Source organism: Orcinus orca, chromosome 2 (assembly GCF_937001465.1).
Source record: "Orcinus orca chromosome 2, mOrcOrc1.1, whole genome shotgun sequence".
NCBI classification, from domain to species: domain Eukaryota; kingdom Metazoa; phylum Chordata; class Mammalia; order Artiodactyla; family Delphinidae; genus Orcinus; species Orcinus orca.
Window position 1 is genome coordinate 102,029,905 of NC_064560.1, and position 21,720 is coordinate 102,051,624.

General features: G+C 37.1%; 1 protein-coding gene across 10 annotated transcripts in view; it reads right to left on the bottom strand.

Annotated features, from left to right (window-relative positions):
- TEX9 (testis expressed 9) overlaps positions 1-21,720 on the bottom strand; it is a 216,545-nt gene that overhangs the window by 68,671 nt on the left and 126,154 nt on the right. For 2 of the 10 annotated variants that reach the window (XM_049706009.1, XM_049706013.1), the window contains exon 2: positions 12,650-12,741. The exons of 6 other annotated variants lie outside the window; for them this stretch is intronic. In XM_049706009.1, coding sequence (XP_049561966.1) covers positions 12,650-12,741 — 92 coding nt within the window. Of the gene's footprint in view, positions 1-12,649; positions 12,823-12,842; positions 12,900-21,720 lie in introns of those variants that run through there. 2 more of the 10 variants (XM_033436975.2, XM_049706015.1) reach the window with 2 other exon arrangements.

The following is a 21,720-nucleotide window of genomic DNA, read 5'->3' on the forward strand; positions in this document are numbered from 1 at the left end:
CCGAAGAGGCAAGAGACTTTTTCTTCCCTCTTTGTTTCCTGCTGCGCGAGGAGAGGGGATTAAGAGCGCTGCTTAAAGGAGCTCCAGAGACGGGCACGAGCCGCGGTTAACAGCGCGGACCCCAAAGATGGGCATGAAGACGCTAAGGCTGCTGCTGCCGCCACCAAGAAGCCCGTGTGCGAGCACAGGTCACTCCCCACACCCCTCTTCCGGGGAGCCTGTGCAGCCCGCCACTGCCAGGGTCCCGGGATCCAGGGACAACTTCCCCGGGAGAGCACACGGCGCGCCTCAGGCTGGTGCAACGTCATGCCGGCCTCTGCCGCCGCAGGCTCGCCCAGCATCCGCACCCCTCCCGCTCCCCGTCCTGAGTGAGCCACAGCCCCCGAAGCAGCTGCTCCTCTAACCCCCGTCCTGTCTGAGCGAACACAGGCCCTCCGGCGAACTACACGCAGAGGCGGGGCCAAATCCAAAGCTGAGCCCCAGGAGCTGTGCGAACAAAGAGGAGAAAGGGAAATCTCTCCCAGCAGCCTCAGAAGCAGCAGATTAAAGCTCCACAATCAACTTGATGTACCCTGCATCTGTGGAATGCGTGAATAGACAACAAATCATACCAAATTGAGGAGGTGGAATTTGAGAACAAGATTTATTCTTTTATCCCCTTTTCCTCTTTTTGTGAGCGTGTATGTGTATGCTTCTGTGTGAGATTTTGTCTGTATAGCTTTGCTTTCACCATTTGTCCTAGGCTTCTATCTGTCCGTTTTGTTTTTCTTAAAAAATTTTTTTTCTTAAGTTATTTTTTATTTTAATAACTATTTTATTTTATCCCCTTCCTTCCTTCCTTCCTTCCTTCCTTCCTTCCTTCCTTCCCTCCCTCCCTTCCTCCCTCCCTCCCTTCTTTTTCTCCCTTTTATTCTGAGCCGTGTGGATGAAATGCTCTTGGTGCTGCAGCCAGGAGTCAGTGCTGTGCCTCTGATGTGGGAGAGACAACTTCAGGACACTGGCCCACAAGAGACCTCCCAGCTCTACATAATATCAAACGGCGAAAATCTCCCAGAGATCTCCACCTCAACACCAACACCCAGCTTCACTCAACGACCAGCAAGCTACAGTGCTGAACACCCTATGCCAAAGAACTAGCAAGACAGGAACACAACCCCACCCATTAGCAGAGAGGCTGCCTAAAATCATAATAAGTCCACAGACACCCCAAAACACACCACCAGACATGGACCTGCCCACCAGAAAGACAAGATCCAGCCTCATCCACCAGAACACAGGCACTAGTCCCCTCCACCAGGAAGCCTACACAACCCACTGAACCAACTTTAGCCACTGGGGACAGACACCAAAAACAATGGGAACTACAAACCTGCAGCCTGCAAAAAGGAGACCCCAAACACAGTAAAATAAGCTAAATGAGAAGACAGAAAAACACACAGCAGATGAAGGAGCAGGATAAAAACCCACCAGACCTAACAAATGAAGAGGAAATAGGCAGTCTACCTGAAAAAGAATTCAGAATAATGATAGTAAAGATGATCCAAAATCTTGGATATAGAATAAATTCAAGAAACATTTAACAAGGACCTAAAAGAACTAAAGATGAAACAAGCAACGATGAACAACACAATAAATGAAAGTAAAAATACTCTAGATGGGATCAATAGCAGAATAACTGAGGCAGAAGAATGGATAAGTGACTTGGAAGATAAAATAGTGGAAATAACTACTGCAGAGATGAATAAAGAAAAAAGAATGAAAAGAACTGAGGACAGTCTCAGAGACCTCTGGGACAACATTAAACGCACCAACATTCGAAGTATAGAGGTTCCAAAAGAGGAAGAGAAAAAGAAAGGGACTGAGAGAATATTTGAAGAGATTATAGTTGAAAACTTCCCTAATATGGGAAAGGAAATAGGTAATCAAGTCCAGGAAGCACAGACAGTCCCATACAGGATAAATCCAAGGAGAAACATGCCAAGACACATATTAATCAAGCTGTCAAAAATTAAATACAAAGACAACATATTAAAAGCAGCAAGGGAAAAACAACAAATAACACACAAGGGAATCCCCATAAGGTTAACAGCTGATCTTTCAGCAGAAACTCTGCAAGCCAGAAGGGACTGGCAGGACATATTTAAAGTGATGAAGGAGAAAAACCTACAACCAAGATTACTCTACCCAGCAAGGATCTCATTCAGATTTGATGGAGAAATTAAAACCTTTACAGGCAAGCAAAAGCTGAGAGAGTTCAGCACCACCAAACCAGCTTTACAACAAATGCTAAAGGAACTTCTCCAGGCAAGAAACACAAGAGAAGGAAAAGACCTACAATAACAAACCCAAAACAATTAAGGAAATAGGAATAGAAACATACATATCGATAACTACCTTAAATGTAAATGGATTACATGCTCCCACCAAAAGACACAGACTGGCTGAATGGATACAAAAACAAGACCTATATATACGCTGTCTACAAGAGACACACTTCAGACCTAGGGACACATACAGACTGAAAGTGAGGGAATGGAAAAAGATATTCCATGCAAATGGAAATCAAAAGAAAGCTGGAGTAGCAATTCTCATATCAGACAAAACAGACTTTAAAATAAAGACTATTACAAGAGACAAAGATGACACTACATAATGATCAAGGGATCGATCCAAGAAGAAGATATAACAATTGTAAATATTTATGCACCCAACACAGGAGCACCTCAGTACATAAGGCAAATACTAACTGCCATAAAACGGGAAATCGACAGTAACACATTCATGGTAGGAGACTTTAACACCCCACTTCATCAATGGACAGATCATTCAAAACGAAAATAAATAAGGAAACACAAGCTTTAAATGATACATTAAACAAGATGGACTTAATTGATATTTATAGGACATTCCATCCAAAAACAACAGAATACACATTTTTCTCAAGTGCTCATAGAACATTCTCCACGACAGATCACATCTTGGGTCACAAATCAAGCCTTGGTAAATTTAGGAAAATTGAAATTGTATCAAGTATCTTTTCTGACCACAATGCTATGAGACTAGATATCAATTACAGGAAATGATCTGTAAAAAATACAAACATATGGAGGCTACACAATACACTACTTAATAACGAAGTGATCACTGAAGAAATCAAAGAGGAAATAAACAAATACCTAGAAACAAATGACAATGGAGACACGACGACCCAAACCTATGGGATGCAGCAAAAGCAGTTCTAAGAGGGAGGTTTATAGCAATACAATCCTACCTTAAGAAACAGGAAACATCTCGAATAAACAACCTAACCTTCCAGCTAAAGCAATTAGAGAAAGAACAAAAAAACCCCAAAGTTAACAGAAGGAAAGAAATCATAAACATCAGATCAGAAATAAATGAAAAAGAAATGAAGAAAACAATAGCAAAGATCAATAAAGCTAAAAGCTGGTTCTTTGAGAAGATAAACAAAATTGAGAAACCATTAGCCAGACTCATCAAGAAAAAAAGAGAGAAGACTCAAATCAATAGAATTAGAAATGAAAAAGGAGAAGTAACATCCGACACTGCAGAAAGACAAAAGATCATGAGAGATTACTACAAGCAACTCTATGCCAATAAAATGGACAATCTGGAAGAAATGGACAAATTCTTAGAAATGCACAACCTGCCAAGACTGAATCAGGAAGAAATAGAAAATATGAACAGACCAATCACAAGCACTGAAATTGAAACTGTGATTAAAAATCTTCCAACAAACAAAAGCCCAGGACCAGATGGCTTCACAGGTGAATTCTATCAAACATTTAGAGAAGACCTAACACCCATCCTTCTCAAACTCTTCCAAAATATAGCAGAGGGAGGAACACTCCCAAACTCATTCTATGAGGCCACCACCATCCTGATACCAAAACCAGACAAGGATGTCACAAAGAAAGAAAACTACAGGCCAATAGCACTGATGAACATAGATGCAAAAATCCTAAACAAAATACTAGCAAACAGAATCCAACAACATATTAAGAGGATCATACACCATGATCAAGTGGGGTTCATTCCAGGAATGCAAGGATTCTTCAATCTACGCAAATCAATCAACGTGATACACCATATTGACAAATTTAAGGGGAAAAACCATATGATCATCTCAATAGATGCAGAGAAAGCTTTCGACAAAATTCAACACCCATTTATGATAAAAACCCTCCAGAAAGTAGGCATAGAGGGAACTTTCCTCAACATAATAAAGGCCATATATGACAAACCCACAGCCAACATGGTCCTCAATGGTGCAAAACTGAAAGCATTTCCACTAAGATCAGGAACAAGACAAGGTTGCCCACTCTCCCCACTCTTATTCAACATAGTTTTGGAAGTTTTAGCAACAGCAATCAGAAAAGAAAAGGAAATAAAAGGAATCCAAATCGGAAAAGAAGAAGTAAAGCTGTCACTGTTTGCAGATGACATGATACTATACATAGAAAATCGTAAAGATGCTACCAGAAAACTACTAGAGTTAATCAATGAATTTGGTAAAGTAGCAGGATACAAAATTAATGCACAGAAATCTCTGGCATTCCTATACACTAATGATGAAAAATCTGAAAGTGAAATCAGGAAAACACTCCCATTTACCATTGCAACAAGAAGAATAAAATATCTAGGAATAAACCTACCTAAGGAGACAAAAGGCCTGTATGCAGAAAATTATACTGATATAAGAAATTAAAGATGGAGGTTCCTTAAAAAACTACAAATAGAACTACCATATGACCCAGCAATCCCACTACTGGGCATATACCCTGAGAAAAGCATAATTCAAAAAAAGTCATGTACCAAAATGTTCATTGCAGCTCTATTTACAATAGCCCGGAGATGGAAACAACCTCAGTGTCCATCATCGGATGAATGGATAAAGAAGGTGTGGCACATATATACAATGGAATATTACTCAGCCATAAAAAGAAATGAAATTGAGTTATTTGTAGTGAGGTGGATGGACCTAGAGTCTGTCATACAGAGTGAAGTAAGTCAGAAAGAGAAAGACAAATACCGTATGCTAACACATATATATGGAACCTAAGAAAAAAAAATGTCATAAACAACCTAGGGGTAAGACAGGAATAAAGACACAGACCTACTAGAGAATGGACTTGAGGATATGGGGAGGGGGAAGGGTAAGCTGTGACAAAGTGAGAGAGTGGCATGGACATATATACGCTACCAAATGTAAAATAGATAGCTAGTGGGAAGCAGCCACATAGCACAGGGAGATCAGCTTGGTGCTTTGTGACCACCTGGATGGGTGGGATAGGGAGGGTGGGAGGGAGGGAGACGCAAGAGGGAAGAGATATGGGAACATATGTATAACTGATTCACTTTGTTATAAAGCAGAAACTGACACACCATTGTAAAGCAATTATACTCCAATAAAGATGTAAAAAAAAAAAAGAAACAAGTGCCCAGGAGGGACAATCAACAGATTATTTCTTTCCTTCTACTAACTTTGGGTTTTGTTTGTTCTTCTATTTCTAATTCCTTTAGGTGTAAGGTTAGGTTGTTTATTTGAGATTTCTTTTTGTTTCCTGAGGCAGGCTTGTATCGCTATAAAGTTCCGTCTCAGAACTGCTTTTGCTGCATCCCATACAATTTGGATTGCTGTGTTTTCATTTTCTTTTGTCTCCAGGTATTTTCTGATTTCCTCCTTGATTTCTGCAGTGATCCAGTGGTTTAGTAGCATATTTTTTAGCCTCCACATGTTTGTGTGTTTTGCAGTTTTTTTCTTGTAGGTGATTTCTAATCACATAGTACTGTAGTTAGAAAAGATGCTTGATATGATTTCAATTTACTTAAATTTACTGAGACTTGTTTTTTGGGCTAGCATGTGATCTTGAAAAGAATGTGTATTCTGCTGCCTTTGAATAGAATACTATGTGTTCTGTTTGGTCTAACGTGTCATTTAAGGCCAGTGTTTCCTCATTGATTTTTCTGTCTGAATGATCTGTCCATTGATGTAAGTGGGGTGTTAAAGTTCCCTACTATTATTGTGTTACTGTCCTTCATTTCTGTTGTCATTTGCATTATGTATTTAGATACTCCTATGTTAAGTGCATATATATTTACAATTGTTATATATTTTTCTTCGATTGATCCATAATCATTATACTACAAAGCTACAATAGCCAAAACAGTATGGTACTGGAACAAAAGCAGACACAGAGATCAATGGAACAGAATAGTGAACCCAGAAACAAACCCACGTTTATATGGGCAATTAATCTATGACAAAGGAAGCAAAAATATGAATGAGGAAAAGACAGTCTTTCAATAAGTGGTGCTGCGAAGACTGGACTGCTACATGTAAAAGAATGAAGTTAGAACTTTTTTTCCACACTATATTCAAAAATAAACTCAAAATGGATTAAAGACTTAAATGTAAGACCATAAAGCATAAAACTCCAGAAGAAAACAGAGGCAGAACACTCTGACATAAACCACAGCAGTATTTTTTGGATCTGTCTCCTAAGGCAGAGGAAACTAACTAACTAAATAAATAATAGGACCTAATTAAATTTAAAAGGAAAGGAAAGGAAAGGAAAAGAAAGCATTGACAGGGCTTCCGTGGTGGCGCAGTGGTTGAGAGTCTGTCTGCCGATGCAGGGGACACAGGTTCGTGCCCCAGTCCGGGAAGATCCCACATGCCGCGGAGCGGCTAGGCCCGTGAGCCATGGCTGCTGAGCCTGCGCGTCTGGAGCCTGTGTTCCGCAAAGGGAGAGGCCACAACAGTGAGAGGCCCGCGTACAGCAAATAAATAAATAAATAAATAAGAAAGCATTGACAAAATGAAAAGACAATCTACTGAATGGGAGAAAATATTTGCAAATGATATGACCAACCAGGGTTTAATGCCCAAACTATATAAATAGCTCATACTACTCAATATCAAAAAAACAAATAACCTGGTTAAAAAATGGGCAGAAGACCTGAATAGACATTTTCCCAAAGAAGAATATAGACAGCCAACTGGCACATGAAATGCTCAACACTGTTAATCATCAGAGAAATGCAAAGCAAAACTACAATAAGATATCACCTCACACCTGTCAGAATGGCTATCATCAAAAAGACCACAAATAACAAATGTTGGCAAGGATGTGGAGAAAAGGGAACCCTTGTGCACTGTTGGTGGGAACGTAAATTGGTGCAGCCACTGTGGAAAACAGTATGGCAGTTTCTCAAGAACTTAAAGATATAACTACCATATGACCCAGTAATTCCACTCCTGGATATATATCCAAAGAAAATGAAAACACTACTCTGCAGAGATATATGCACCCCAATGTTCATAGCAGCATTATTTACAATAGCCAAGATATGGAAGCAACCTACATGTTCATCAACAGATGAATGGATAAAGAAGACGTGAGATATATATATATATATATCTGCATACATACCATGGAATACTATTCAGTTATAAAAAAGAATGAAATTTTGCCATTTGCAACAACATGAATGGACCTGGAGGGTATTATGCTTAATGAAATAAGTCAGAGAAAGACAAATACTCTGTTATCACTTATGTGTGGAATCTAAAAAATGAAGCAAATAATGAATATAACAAAACAGAAACAGACCCATATATGTAGAGAACAAACAAGTGGTTACTAATGGAGAGAGGGAAGGGGGGAGGAGTACAATAGGGTTAAAGGATTAAGAGACACAAACTACTATGTATAAAATAAATAAGATATAAGGATATATTGTACAGCACAGGAAATATAGCCATTATTTTATAATAACTTTAAATGGAGTATAATCTATAAAAGTTTTGAATCACTATGCTGTATACCCAAAAATGGTATAATATTGTAAATCAAGTATACTGCAACAAAACAAAAAGAAAAATGACAAATATTTGAAACTTGAAGAATATAGCAAGAAACATAAAACAAAAGACAATACTTTATTTAAAAAGAGATAATGCTGAGAATGTTCCAGAAATGAATAAATATAGGGAGCTTAAGCAGAATTAAGAAAAAAAATCCACACCTGTACACATCATAGTGAAACTGCAGAACTTCAAAGACAAGGAGAATGTTCTTTAAACTACAAAGCAAATATTTAAAAAGAAGAGAGAAAAATAGTCTACCAGCATGACTATCTTAAATGCTGGCAGTAGATGCCTTATCAATATCTCTAGATTCCAATGGACAATGAAATGGTATCTTTAATGGACCATCGGGAGGTGGGGGGGCAGGGACTAGCCATTTCAAGTTCTATATTCAGCTAAACTATCTTTGAAGAATAAGTGCAAAGTAACAAAATTTTCGGGTAAGACTGGAGAATTTAAGACTCCGATTTTCATATAGAGAAGTAATGAATGGTCTATGCTTCAGAAAAGAGGAAATTGAACCTCGAAAAAAAATGCAAAGAAATGAGAAAACATGATGATAAATCTAAATTAGTACAGAATATGAAAATAACAGGTAAGGGTATTCAAAGCAAAGGGGAAATAAGTATTATATAACTTGACAAATGAGGGAAACCAAGTTAAAGCATTCTAAGGTCTTTCCAAACCAGTAAAGGAAAAATAAAGACATAATGAAAACTCATTCAACCAACAAAAGACAGAAAGAAAAACAAAGAAAAGGCATAAATAGAAAAAAAAATTAGATGGCCCAAACAACTTCAAATTAATAAACAAAATAATATAAATAAATTCACTCATTAGAAGGCAGAAATTACCAGAGAATATAAAAGAAATGCTCTTAATAAAGCTAAATGACGTAAAAAGTTTGAGAATAAAGGAATGAGAAAAGATATAACAGACACTACATAATAATGAAAGGAATTATTCATCAAGAGGATTTAAATAAATCAAACAATATAGCCCCCAAACAAAACTGGACACAATTATAAGGAGAAATTTTTAAATCATAATTAGAGCCAATTTCAGTACATCTCTAACAGAAACCAATACAGGTACTAGAAAAAAAAATGGTGATGATACTGATGTTATGGACAGCAATATTAACTAGCTTGATCTAAGATATGAGTCAACAAATAGTGAATACACTTTCTATCAAAGAACACACAGAATATTTACAAAAATTCAACACGTACCTGGTCACAACTAAGTTTCAAAACATTTTTGAAAATCAATATTACATACATTCTCTGACCATAGTACAATTAAAAATAAATTATAAAATAAGAAAAATAAAACAAACAAGCAAACAAACGGATGCTTGGGAACTACAAAAACACACTCCTAAAATAATCACTATGAAAAATCATAAAATATTTAAAACTAAATAACCACAAAAGAAATATATATATCAAAACAGATACTGAAATACCGATAAGCTGTGGTTGGAGAGAAATATACAGAAATTAAATGTATGTATTAAAAAATAAGAAAAACTAAACTAAAAAAAGAAACTAAAAAAAAAGAAGAAATAAATCCACCATTAGAAGAGAGAGAAATAATAGAGGTAAGACTAATCAAAAAAAAATTTTAATCACATAGATTAGCAATAAAACCAAATGTTAATTCTGTGAAAAGACCAAATAAACATATACACCTTCCAGCAAGACTGACAGAAAAGTCCCCAAAAGAAGGTGTGCATAAGGTTACAGATACAGTCAAAACTTAAAACATAAGAGAATAATTAGAATAAATGTATGTTAATACATTTTAAAACATACATGAAGTGGACACTTTTTCAGAAAACTAGAAAATAACCAAAATTTATTCTGGAAGCAAAAATTATTAAAGAAACTGCATTCACAGGCAAAAAAAAAAACCCACACTAGACTCAGTTTCACAATTTTAATCAAAGGGCAGATGATCTCTGATTACAAGAAGCTTCCAAGAACAGACTAAAACAAAAAAGGAAAACTATTCAGCTTATTTTATGTGGCTAGGATAATAATCACATCAAAATCAGAAAGGCAAAGAACTAGAAAAAAGTGCAAGACCAATTTCATTTCTGTTTATAGCGGAAAAAAAACCTCCATAAAATTAAAGCAATCTAATCCAGCGGACTTTAAAAGAAAACAAGAAATCTGCCTTTGTAGTTTAGTATGTTAAAACATTAAACGAGGGGGTGAAAAAAATTTCATTGCCTAAATAAATTTGGGGGGAAAAAGCTTTGTTAAAATTTAACACTCATTCAAAATACAAATTAAGGGTATAATACTGCATATCAGCTATCCTTGATGAAAAAATAATTAAGGGAAACGGCGTCCTTAAGCCTGATTTAAAAAAAATACCAAAACGCTACAGCAAACCTCAAATGTAGTGATAAATTATTAAAAGTGGGCTCCTGAAAATCATAACTAAGATAAAAATGCTTACCATTACTTTTTCTATTTCATATTGCACTGGAAGTTCTAACCAGATCAAGAAAAAGAATGTAGAAATTGTAAAGGGACAAAACTATCACAATTTGCATATGATATAACTGTCTTTATAAAAAACTCAACGGACTCTGCAGAATAAGAGAGTTCAGCAGAGCTGACAATCTATATAAATATAGGTCTAGGATCAACATACAAAAATCAGTAATGTTTCTATACTTATAACCAATTAGAAAATGTAGTAGAAAAAGAGCCATTCATTATAGCAAGAAAAAACTATAAGGTACCTTGAAAAAATTGTACGTGCAAGACTCTTATGTAGTAATATGATACAATATTATTAATGAATACCCAAATCACCCACATGTAAATAGAGATATATCACATTCGTAGAAGGGCAGATTCAACAGCATAAAGATGTCAGTTCTCTGAAAATTAATCTATAAATCCAATGTAATTGGCATTTATGGGCAAGAAGTTTGGGGGAAGGCTTGCCCTTCCGGTTATCAAGATCAATTAAACCAGATGTCACGTAATCTTATTGTTTAGCTCTCTAGTTTTATGATATACGCACAAGACTTGGAATATCTATTGACTTGAGTGATCAGCATATTCCTTGGTTTACTGTCTCATATAGTGATTATTTCCTCCAACTATTTGACAGGAGCTGATTGTAAAAGATTCTGCATTGGGATCCCTGGAAAGTGCTGTGTTCAGTTGATTAAAACATCTCCATATGCTTACCACCAAGACAACATGTGGCAAAATACTCTGTTATGAACTCATAGTCTTGCCTATAAGGATGGCCAGACATTTCACCCTTACGCATAGTGCTGAGTGATCACAAATTTCAAGCAGTGCCTGGGAGCTACTCTGTTCAAACGCCTCAGATTTGCACACCTCGGAGTGCATATAACATAACAAGTAACAAGTGAGAGCCTTTACCACAAAACTTTTGCTAAAATAGAATAGTTACTACAGATGCCTGACTTTGATCAGGAGCATATCCTTAATGAAGGGCCAGATGCAAATAGATCTTTAAATAACCAAATGAATTAACCTAATCAGTGCATGTATTTAGTGCTGTCTGGTGCATGGTAAAGAAAACAAATGTTTTGGGTTGAAAACAGCTGATTCAGAGCTGTATATGAACAACAGATCCACTGATTAAGTACATTCATACTTGAATAACAGGCCCATTTCATCAAGCAGTGGAAGATCATTATGTTTCTACATGCAAGTTGACACATGTGTAGTTTATCTAAAGAAAGGACACTTCAGTTTTAACTCTAAACATGCTTTAATTTTAAGTACAGATCATTTGGTAACTCTATGTTAAACCATTTGAGGAACTGCCAGAATGTTTCCCAAGTTTTAAATTAAATTACTTTAAATTAAAAGGGTGAATTTTTAAAATATAATTTTTTTGGTAAGGGTATATACGAGGGCAAATAAAAGACATGGTTTCTGACCTTGTGGAACTAACAGTCCAGTGGAGGAAACAGACAAAATGTAAACTAACAAATGAATTTACTGTAACAAGTTATGCTAATTGCAACGAAAATTTAATCACACAATTAAAAAAGAGTAATGGGGAGCCTACTTATCATAGTCAAGAAAGGCCACTCTGGTAGGCAAAAAGGAGAGAGGTCAAGATCATACAAGAGGTAGGAGCCAGGTGTGACAGAGCTTTTGAAGTGAAACTGGAAACCACTGCAAAGTTTTAGACAAGGGAGTGACAAGATCAAATTAAAAGATTACTCTGACATCTGCATGAAAACCGGGGGATGAAGAGTGGAGTGGTCCAAGAATGAAAGCACGTGTTGTCAGGATAGCTCTAATTACACTGACAGCAGATAAGGAAGAGAAATCCTCCCAACACCACCAAATGTGGATGAGAACGGTAGTTCCAAATGCCCTGAGAAACCTGCTTTCAGTTTAGAAACCAAACCTAAAAGAAATTTACATACGTAAACTCTAGGAACTTGAAATTAAGTGGAATTCCTTTAACTAGAAACTGAACTATTCGTGGCAATTCCTGCTATCCAAACTACTAGCGGTATCATCTCGCTGACGAACAGGTTTACTCACTTGGGTTAAATTTTCGCCCACTTTCAACAGCTACGAGGCCGCAGCTCAAGTTAAAAAGAAGGGCAAGCGAACGGGATGATAAACTGCTGGACAGTGAATGGTCCCAAAGATCCAGTCAGTCACCAGGAAAAGTATTTGTAAGCAGCCTCATTTAAGTGAAAGAAAAAAGGAAAAGCTGAACCGCCAAATTTCTTACTTATATTCTTCCTCCTTGGCGAGGAGGTCCCGACGAGGTGTGGCAGGCTGCTGAACGCGTGGTGGAAGCGGAGTCCCTGAAACGCCCCGTCTCTGTAAAAGAGACACTTTCAGACCCAAAGTTAAATGAATTCCGGTCTCCGCAGGACCGCCCGAAACCTAGCTGCTACCCAGCAGTGTAGAGTTGAACTAACCTTAAAACTTCGCCCCGCCATCTTTCACGGCCGCGACGCCGTTACCGAGGCAACGACGCAACTTCCCGCGAGAGTTACGACAACACGGGCGGCCTCCAACCCGGGGGGCGATTCTGTCCACGCCCCTACTGTTGGCAGAAAATAGCGCGAGGCTGCGGCGGGGCTGAGAACTGGGGAGTGGGTCCTGTGGCCTTTCCGCTCCTCGCCGGTAAGGCTAACGTCTGTCCTGCTGCAAGAAGAGAAGAAGCCGAAGTAGTGCGTTGATTTATAAATTCTTAAGTTGGCAATGGAGGGCTTTCAACCAAGGAAGACAGGTCCATTTCTAATACTCAGTAGGAAGCAAGCTAGTAAAGCTCCTCCTCTTGTTGTGGTTTTTCCAAACTAAGTGGCCAATTTGACCTCCAGCTGTTTTGTTTAAAATGAACTATTTAGTGGGATTCCAAGTTCTGACTTAGCACATTTATTTATCGCATGGTTAAAAGCTCAGGCTCTCAAGGCAGTCGTCTAAATTCATGTCCTGGGTCTGCCACTTATTAGCTTGGGCAAATCATTATCTCCGCTACTTCATCCGTGAAGTGGGGGTAAGAATAGTGCCCATCTCACAGAGTTACTATGAGGGATAAGTGCATTTGTGCTTAGGATTGTGCCTGGAACACAGTAAGCAGTCAAAAATTCCAGTTTTTTTTGGAATTAACTTGGGAATCCAGGAAATAAACTTCACATTTAAGGTCAACTGATCTTCAACGAAGGTAGCAAGACCATTCAATGGGGAAAAGAATAGTCTTTTCAACAAGTGGTACTGGGTTAAGTGGATGTCAACATGTAAACGAATGAAGTTGGACCCTTATCTCACACCACGTACAAAAATCAACTCAGCATGGATCAAAGGCCTAACCTCAAGAGCTAAAACCATAAAGCTCTTTAAAGAAAACAGGTATAAATATTCATGAATTAGGTGATGATTTCTTAGAAATGACACCAGAAACACAAGCAAAGAAAGAAAAATCAATAAACTAGACATCATCAAAATTAAAAACATTTCATTTTAAAGGATACCATAAATAAAGTGAAAAGACAAACCACAGAAAGGGACGTAAATTTTGCAAATCTTTTATTTAATAAGAGACCTGTCTAGAATATATAAAAGAGCTATTTTTAAAAGGGCAAGTATCCTGCATAGGCATTCCTTCAAAGAAGATATAGCCAAAAAGGACATGAAAAGGTGTTCAAAATCATTAGTCTTCAGGGAAGTGCAATTCAAACCATAATGAGATAGCACTTCACACCAGCTAAGATAACTATAATAAAAAAAGATGGACAATAACAATTGTTGGAGAAAATGTGGAGAAATTCAAATCTTCAAACACTGTTGGTAGGAATACAAAATTGTGCAGCCACTGTGGAAAACAGTCTGGCAGTTTCTCAAAAGTTCACACATAAAGTTACCACATGATCCAGCAACCCACTCCTAGCTATATACCCAAGAGAAATGAAAACATATACCCTCACAAAAAGTTGTACACAAATGTTTACTGCAGAAAAGACAAAAAGTGGAAATGACTCAAATGATAATAAACTGATTAATAGGTAAATAAAAAGTAGTATATTGGTACAACGGAATATTATTCAGCACCAGAAAGGAATGAAGTACTGATGCATACCACAATATGGATGAACCTTGAAAATATGCTATATGAAAGAAGCAATTCACAAAAAAACATATCATATGATTCCATTCTAATAGGACCACATATTATATGAAATGTCCAGAATAGGCAAATCTATAGAGACAGAAAGTAGTTCAGTGGTTGCCTAGCCCTGGCAGATGATGGGGGGTTGACTAAAGGGTTGCAAGATCTTTTTGGTGGGGGAGGGGTAATAAAAATGTTCTAAAATTGATTGTGCTGATGCTTGCACAACTCTGTGACTATACTAAAACCAATTAATAGTACACTTTATATGGGTGAATGGTGGGTATGTGAAATACATCACTCAAGTTGTTAAAACATTAAAAATAAATTATTAAAATTAAAAAGTCAAAAGATGGGAAAAGTTATGCCTTACTAACACTAATCAAAAGAAAGCTGGAGTAGCTACATTAATTTCAAACAAAGTGATTTCAGAACCAGAAAAACTGTCAGGGATAAGGAGGAGCACTACATAATGATAAAGAGGTCAACTCTCCAAGGAGATATAACGGTCCTTAATGTGTATGAACCAAAAAGTTGAGTGTCAAAATGCACGAGGCAAAATCTAATAGGAGTGCAAAGAGAGGTAGAAAAATGCACAAATACATTGGGAAACATCAACACCCCATTTTCAGTAGTTGATAGTTCAGGCAGGCAGAAAATCAGTAAGGATATAATTGCCCTAAACAGCATTATCAATCTGATCTAATTGACATTTAGAGAATACTCCATCCAACAATAGCAGAATACACATCCTTCTCAAGGTCACATAGAACATTTACCAAGAGAGACTATCCGGGCCACGAAATGCACATTAATAAATTTAAAAGTATAGAAATCATGTTCGTTCCCTAGAATTGCTATAAGAAAGTACCACAAACTGGGTGGCTTAAAACAAAAGAAATTTATTGTTTCACAGTCTGGAGACTGGAAGTCCAAAATCAGGGTGTTGGCAGGGCCATGCCCCCTTTGAAACCTGTAGGGGAGAATCCTTCCTTGCATCTTCCTAGCTTCTGGTGGTGGCTGTCACTCCTTGGCATTCCTTGGCTTGTAGCTGCATCATTCCACTCTCTGCCTTTGTAATCACACAGCATTCTCCCTATGTGTGTTTGTCTTCACATCGCATTTCTTCCAGTCATACTGGATTAGGACCCACCCTAATGACTTCATGCTAAATTGATTACATCTTTAAAGACCCAATTTCCAAATAAGGTCATATTCACATGTTAAGGGGTGTGTGTGTATGTGATGGGTTAGGACTTCAGCATGTCTTTTGGGGGACCACAATTCAACCTGTAACAGAAATTATATAAACTATCTTCTCTGAGGCCATGATGGAATTAAACTAGAAATAAATAACAGAAAAATAGCTGTAGAATCCCAAAATATTTGGAGATTAAATACACATTTAAAAATAATACATGGGTCAAAGAAGTCTAAAGAGAAATTTAAAAGTATTTTGAACTCAATGAAAATGAAAATACAATTTATCAAAACCTGTAGGATACAATGAAAGCATCACTTAGAATTTTAGCATTAAATGTATATATTAGAAAAGAAGGTAAATCTAAAATCAACAATCTAAGGTTCCACCTTGGGCAATGAGAGAAAGAAGAGCAATTTAAGCTTAAGGAGAGCAAAAGAAAAGAAATAATAAAAATTAGAACAAATCAATGGAATTTGAAAACAGGACAACAACAGAGAAAATCACAGAAACCAAAATCTGGTTCTTTGAAAGGATCAATAAAATCAATAAACCTCTAGCCACACTAACCAAGAAAAAAAGGAAAGGCACAAAATTACCTGTTCTGTTCTTTTATGTGATGGTCAGTCAGGTCAGTCAGGTGCAACCACAAGAGAAGGTATAGAAGAGGCTCATGAAAACAAAGTTCATTATACTCATAGGTCCTAGAATTGGGAGGCACAGCATGGCATGCAGAGATATATGGAAAAGCCTCAGAGTAGTTAGGAGGCAGAAAACATGAGTGAAGGGAAAACCTAGACTACTCTATAGAAAAAGCAAGGCAGAGTGAACAGTTTAGGATTGGCTAGTTTGAATCATTTCAGCAGCCCTTAAGCTTTAGGGTCTGTTCCTACTTGCTTGGTATCTGGCCCTGGGATGATTAAAACAGAGGAATATTGCCTCCTGAGGTGTACAGGCAAGATAGAGGAGGTATGACTCTGCATTAGTCAGTTGGTATATTTAAGGTACACACCTGGCTGAGCCCTTTGCTATCTCCAAGAATTGGCTATGCCAAGGAGTCCCTCCCCAGCCAGAAACCTTTTTTAAGATGTAAAAACATAATAATATACAGAGGGCTTCCCTGGTGGTGCAGTGGTTGAGAGTCCGCCTGCCGATGCAGGGGACATGGGTTTGTGCCCCTGTCTGGGAAGATCCCACATGTCATGGAGCGGCTGGGCCCGTGAGCCATGGCTGCTCAGCCTGCGCGTCCAGAGCCTGTGCTCTGCAACGGGAGAGGCCACAACAGCGAGAGGCCTGCGTACCGCAAAAAAAATAAATAAATAAAATAATAATATACAGAAAAATGTTTAAATAAACAATACAATACCATTATCAGAAATGGAATAGGGATCATCTTTAATTATCCCATGAACACTAAAAGGAAAATAAAGGAATACTATCAGCAACTGTATACCCAGAAATTTGATAAATTAGATGAAATGAGCCAATTCCTTGAAAGATGCAAACTATCAAAATTCACTCAAGGAGAAATAGATAATCTGAGTATCAAGGACTGAATCAATAACTTTCCAGGAAAGAAAGCACCAGGCCCAGATGGTTTCACTGATGAATTCAACTAACATTCAAGGATGAAATGATACCAATTCTCCACAATCTCTTCTAAAAAATGGAAATAAAGGGAACATTTCCTAACTTATTCTATGAGTCCAGCATTACCCTAATACCAAAAGCAGTTAAGGACATTATAAGAAGAAAAACTATGGACTGATATCTCTCATGAACATAGATGTAAAAGTCTTTAACAAATATTAGCAGATTGAATCCAATAATGTACAAAAAGAATTATACAACACAACCAAGTGGGATTTATTCTAGGTGAATAAGGACAATTCAACATTCTAAAATCACTCAGTATAATTTAGTACATAAAGAGGATAAAGAAGAAAAATCATACAAGCATACAAATTGATGCAGCAAAAGCTTTTGAGATAATCCAACAACATTCCTGGTAAAAATTCTCAGCAAACTAGCAATAGAGGGGAACTTCCTCAACTTGATAAAGAGCATCTACAAAATACCTACACCCAGCATCATAGTTAATAGTGAGAAACTGAATGCTTTCCTCCAAAGATCAGGAACAAGACAAGGATATCCTCTCTCATCACTCTTATTTACTCTCACACCTAAAGTCCTAGCTAATAATAAGGCAAGAAAAGGAAATAAAAGGTATACAGGTTGGAAATGAAGAAATAAAATACCTTCGTGTGCAGATGACATGAGTGTCTATGGAGAAATCCCAAGGAATCAACAAAAATCTTCTGGAACTTACAAGCAAGATTGATAAAACAAAATGTAGTATATACATACAATGAAATTTGGATACACATTGTAAGATGGATGAAACTTGAAAACATGCTAAGTGAAATAAGCCAGACACAAAAGAACAAATATTGTATGATTCTACTTATATGAGGTATCTAGAGTAGACAAATTCAGAGACAGAAAATAGAATAGAGGTTACCAGGAGATGGGGAGAGAGGGGACTGATGTGTTATTTTTTTATTGGGTACAGAGTTTCTGTTTGGGATGATCAAAAAGTTCTGGAAATGGACGATTGTGATCACGGAACAATGTTATGAATATATTTAATGCCACCAGATTGTAAACTTAAAAATAGTTACAATGGTAAATTTTATGTTATGTATATTTTTCTACAGTAAAAAATTTCCAATAGAGGGGCAGCCTACAAAATACCTGATCAGTACTCCTGAAAACTATCAAGGTCAGGCAAGGCAAGGAAAGTTTGAGAAACTGTCACAACCAAGAAGAGCCTAAGGAAACACGACAAGTTAATGTAAAGTCGTATCCTGGACCGAATCCAGGAGCGGAAAAAGACATTAGGTTTAAAAACCAAAGAAATATGAATAAACTATGGACTTAGTTAATGACAGTGTATCAATAATGGTTCATTAATTCTAACAAAGGTACTATACTAATGTAAGATGTTAATAATAAGGGAAATTGGGTGCAGGATATATGGGAACTCTGTATTCTCAATTTTTCTGTAAATCTACTTCTGTTCTAAAAAATAAAGTCTATTTTTTTTAAAAAAATAAGCTGAAAGAGACTTCTCCAAAAGAATTGTAAGCTAAATCATCTGGGGCATCCTTGCACTGCAAATCAACCAGATTCTATTAAAACAAACCATCAAATGGACAAATATATATGCATTGCTGAAAACTTGAAGGACGCAGAGAAAATTTCTATGTATCCTGCTGACATCTCCCCCTCCAGCTCTTTGCTCCCTCAAATAAACAAAACTGATTCTGTGAATAGGCAATTAAAAATAAAGAACTAATCTGAGAAAATGCCCATAAAAGAACTGTGCTCAGTCTGTGTTTAAGTTAACAGTAATATGAAGGAGCTGAACTTGAGACCCTTGCTCTAAGCTACTAAACGAAATGAAAAAGGCTAAAATAGTTCCAGACTGGTAGTGCCCCCAGGCTACCAGCAGAATCAAACACAAATCCTCTTCAGAGAAAAAGATCTCTAATTAAGCCCACCAGATTCCGGGATTAAGATCAAGAAAATGTGAGTTCACCATCAAAAACCACCAAGCAGGGCTTCCCTGGTGGCGCAGTGGTTGAGAGTCCGCCTGCCGATGCAGGGAACACGGGTTCGTGCCCCGATCCAGGAGGACCCCACGTGCCGCGGAGCGGCTGGGCTCGTGAGCCATGGCCGCTGAGCCTGCGAGTCCACAGCCTGTGCTCCGCAGCGGGAGAGGCCACAACAGTGAGAGGCCCGCGTACCGCAAAAAACAAAACAAAACAAAAAACCCACCAAACATAAAGGAAACAAATCACCATTAGTGAAAAATGGGAAGAAATAATAAATATTTAGAACTCCCAAGAGAGATATTAAAATTGTATCAGCTGTGAAATGTAGAATATCTATTTAGAAAATATTTAAACAAATAAGGGATAGAATCATAATGATGAGCAAGCAACAAGAGACTATCAGGAATGACCAAGCAAATGTGACAAATATTCAAATTAAGCTTTCAGACATCAAATACACATTTGTTGAAATGAAAACACTCAGTGGATGGGTTGAATTGCAGATTAGACACAGATGATTTGCAAAGCATAAAATATCTAAGAAAATTATCCAGAATGAACAGTGAATGATAAGGACATGGGAAATACAAAAGAAATGTTAAACAATTGCAGAAGTTAGACTGAGAAGGTCTGACATATAAATAAGCAGATTCCAAGGACAGATTTTCAGAATTGAGAAGCAATATTACAAAAGTTAATTACTTAGAATCTTCTAGGATTTAGGAAAGAAATGAATGCACAGATTCAAGAAGCACAGAGTGTCACAAAGAGGATAAATTTTAAAATCTATTTGCCTGTCATAAAATCCAAAACACCAAAGAAAAAGAAAAGATCTTTAAAGCAGCCAAAGAGAAAAAAGACAGACAACCTAGAAAGAAGCAATTAGACTGAAAGCAGATGTTTTAATAGCAGTACTGGAAGCTAGAAGACACTAAAATAATGACTGAAATCCTAGGATAATAAGCCCCATTATAAATGAGAATTTGGGTCAAATATGATTGGTGATTAATCACCAATTAATCATTAATGATTGGCTGCCTTTTGCCTAGCCCCAAATTGGTTGGGATAAACTTTTATCTTCTGGGATAGGAATGTGGGTGGGGTACAGGATATGGAGGAAAGGGTAAGGCTGGGTGAGAAAAAAGTAAGCACACTATCCCAGGAAACAGGGAGGCAGGGGCCCTTTATTGCCATTATTCTTCTAGCTAAATCTCCTTTGATTAGACTGACTAAATGGGCCCCAGCTAAACAGGAGGTTACTATTAATGCTGCCACTGACCTGGAAGTTCCAGCCAGTGAGACAGGATCCAGAATTGGCACCACTGATGTTTATTTTGAAGCAGACAGCCACCACCAAGTGGTGCTAAACCACAACCAGGATGAGCAAAGATTTTAATTATAGAGCCAGACCACTAGAACTTCTAGCCAATCAGCTAGACAGACTCAGATGACTCATTCCTTTAATTTTCACAATAAGCCCACCCTTCTTTTTACACAATTGAAATTTTTCATCTTCATGAATCTTATTATGAGGGGGTTTTATTATACCCTCAAAGTGATCAAAGAAAATAATTTCAGTCTAGATCTGTGTACTCAGTCTCTAATATTATATTGCAAGAGAGAGGGAGAAATAAAGATATCTTCAGATAAATAAAACCTAAGAGAGTTACCACCCACATACTCATACTAAAGGAACTTCAAAATGATGTAATTCAGGAAGAAAGAAAATGATACCAGAGGAACATTTTGAGAGGCCAGAAGAATGGTAATCAAATAAAATGGTAAATGTGCATGTAGGTCTAAATAAATAATTTCTCTAAAATTCCTATCAATAATAATGCCTACCATGTGGTGTTTTTTAAAGAAAAAAGTAAGACTAAAAATTGTATTCTCATCAAACTGGGAGTAGAAGGAAACCTCTTCACCCTGATAAAAAGCATCTCAAAAAAAACTATATCTAACTTCATATTTAATGATAAAAAAGCAAATGCTGTTCCCTCATATGAGGAACAAAACAGGAATTTCTACTCTCACTACTCCTATTCATAATCATACTGGACATTATGAATGATGGTTCTATCCTGTGCAATAAGGTAAGTTAATCAATCAAGCAATCTTGGAAAAGAGGAAGTAAAACTGTTTCTATTCACAAATGACATGATTGTCTATTTCGAAAATTCTGAAAAATCTACCCCCGAAAATCTGTGGAGCTACTTACTGAGTTTGGCAAAGTTGTAAGATACAAGGTCAATATACAAAAACTAATTGTAATTCTATATACTAGCAATGAACAGCTGGAAGTTAAATTTTAAAATGCAGCACTATTTACAATAGAACCAAAAGAACATGAAGCACTTAGGTAAAAATCG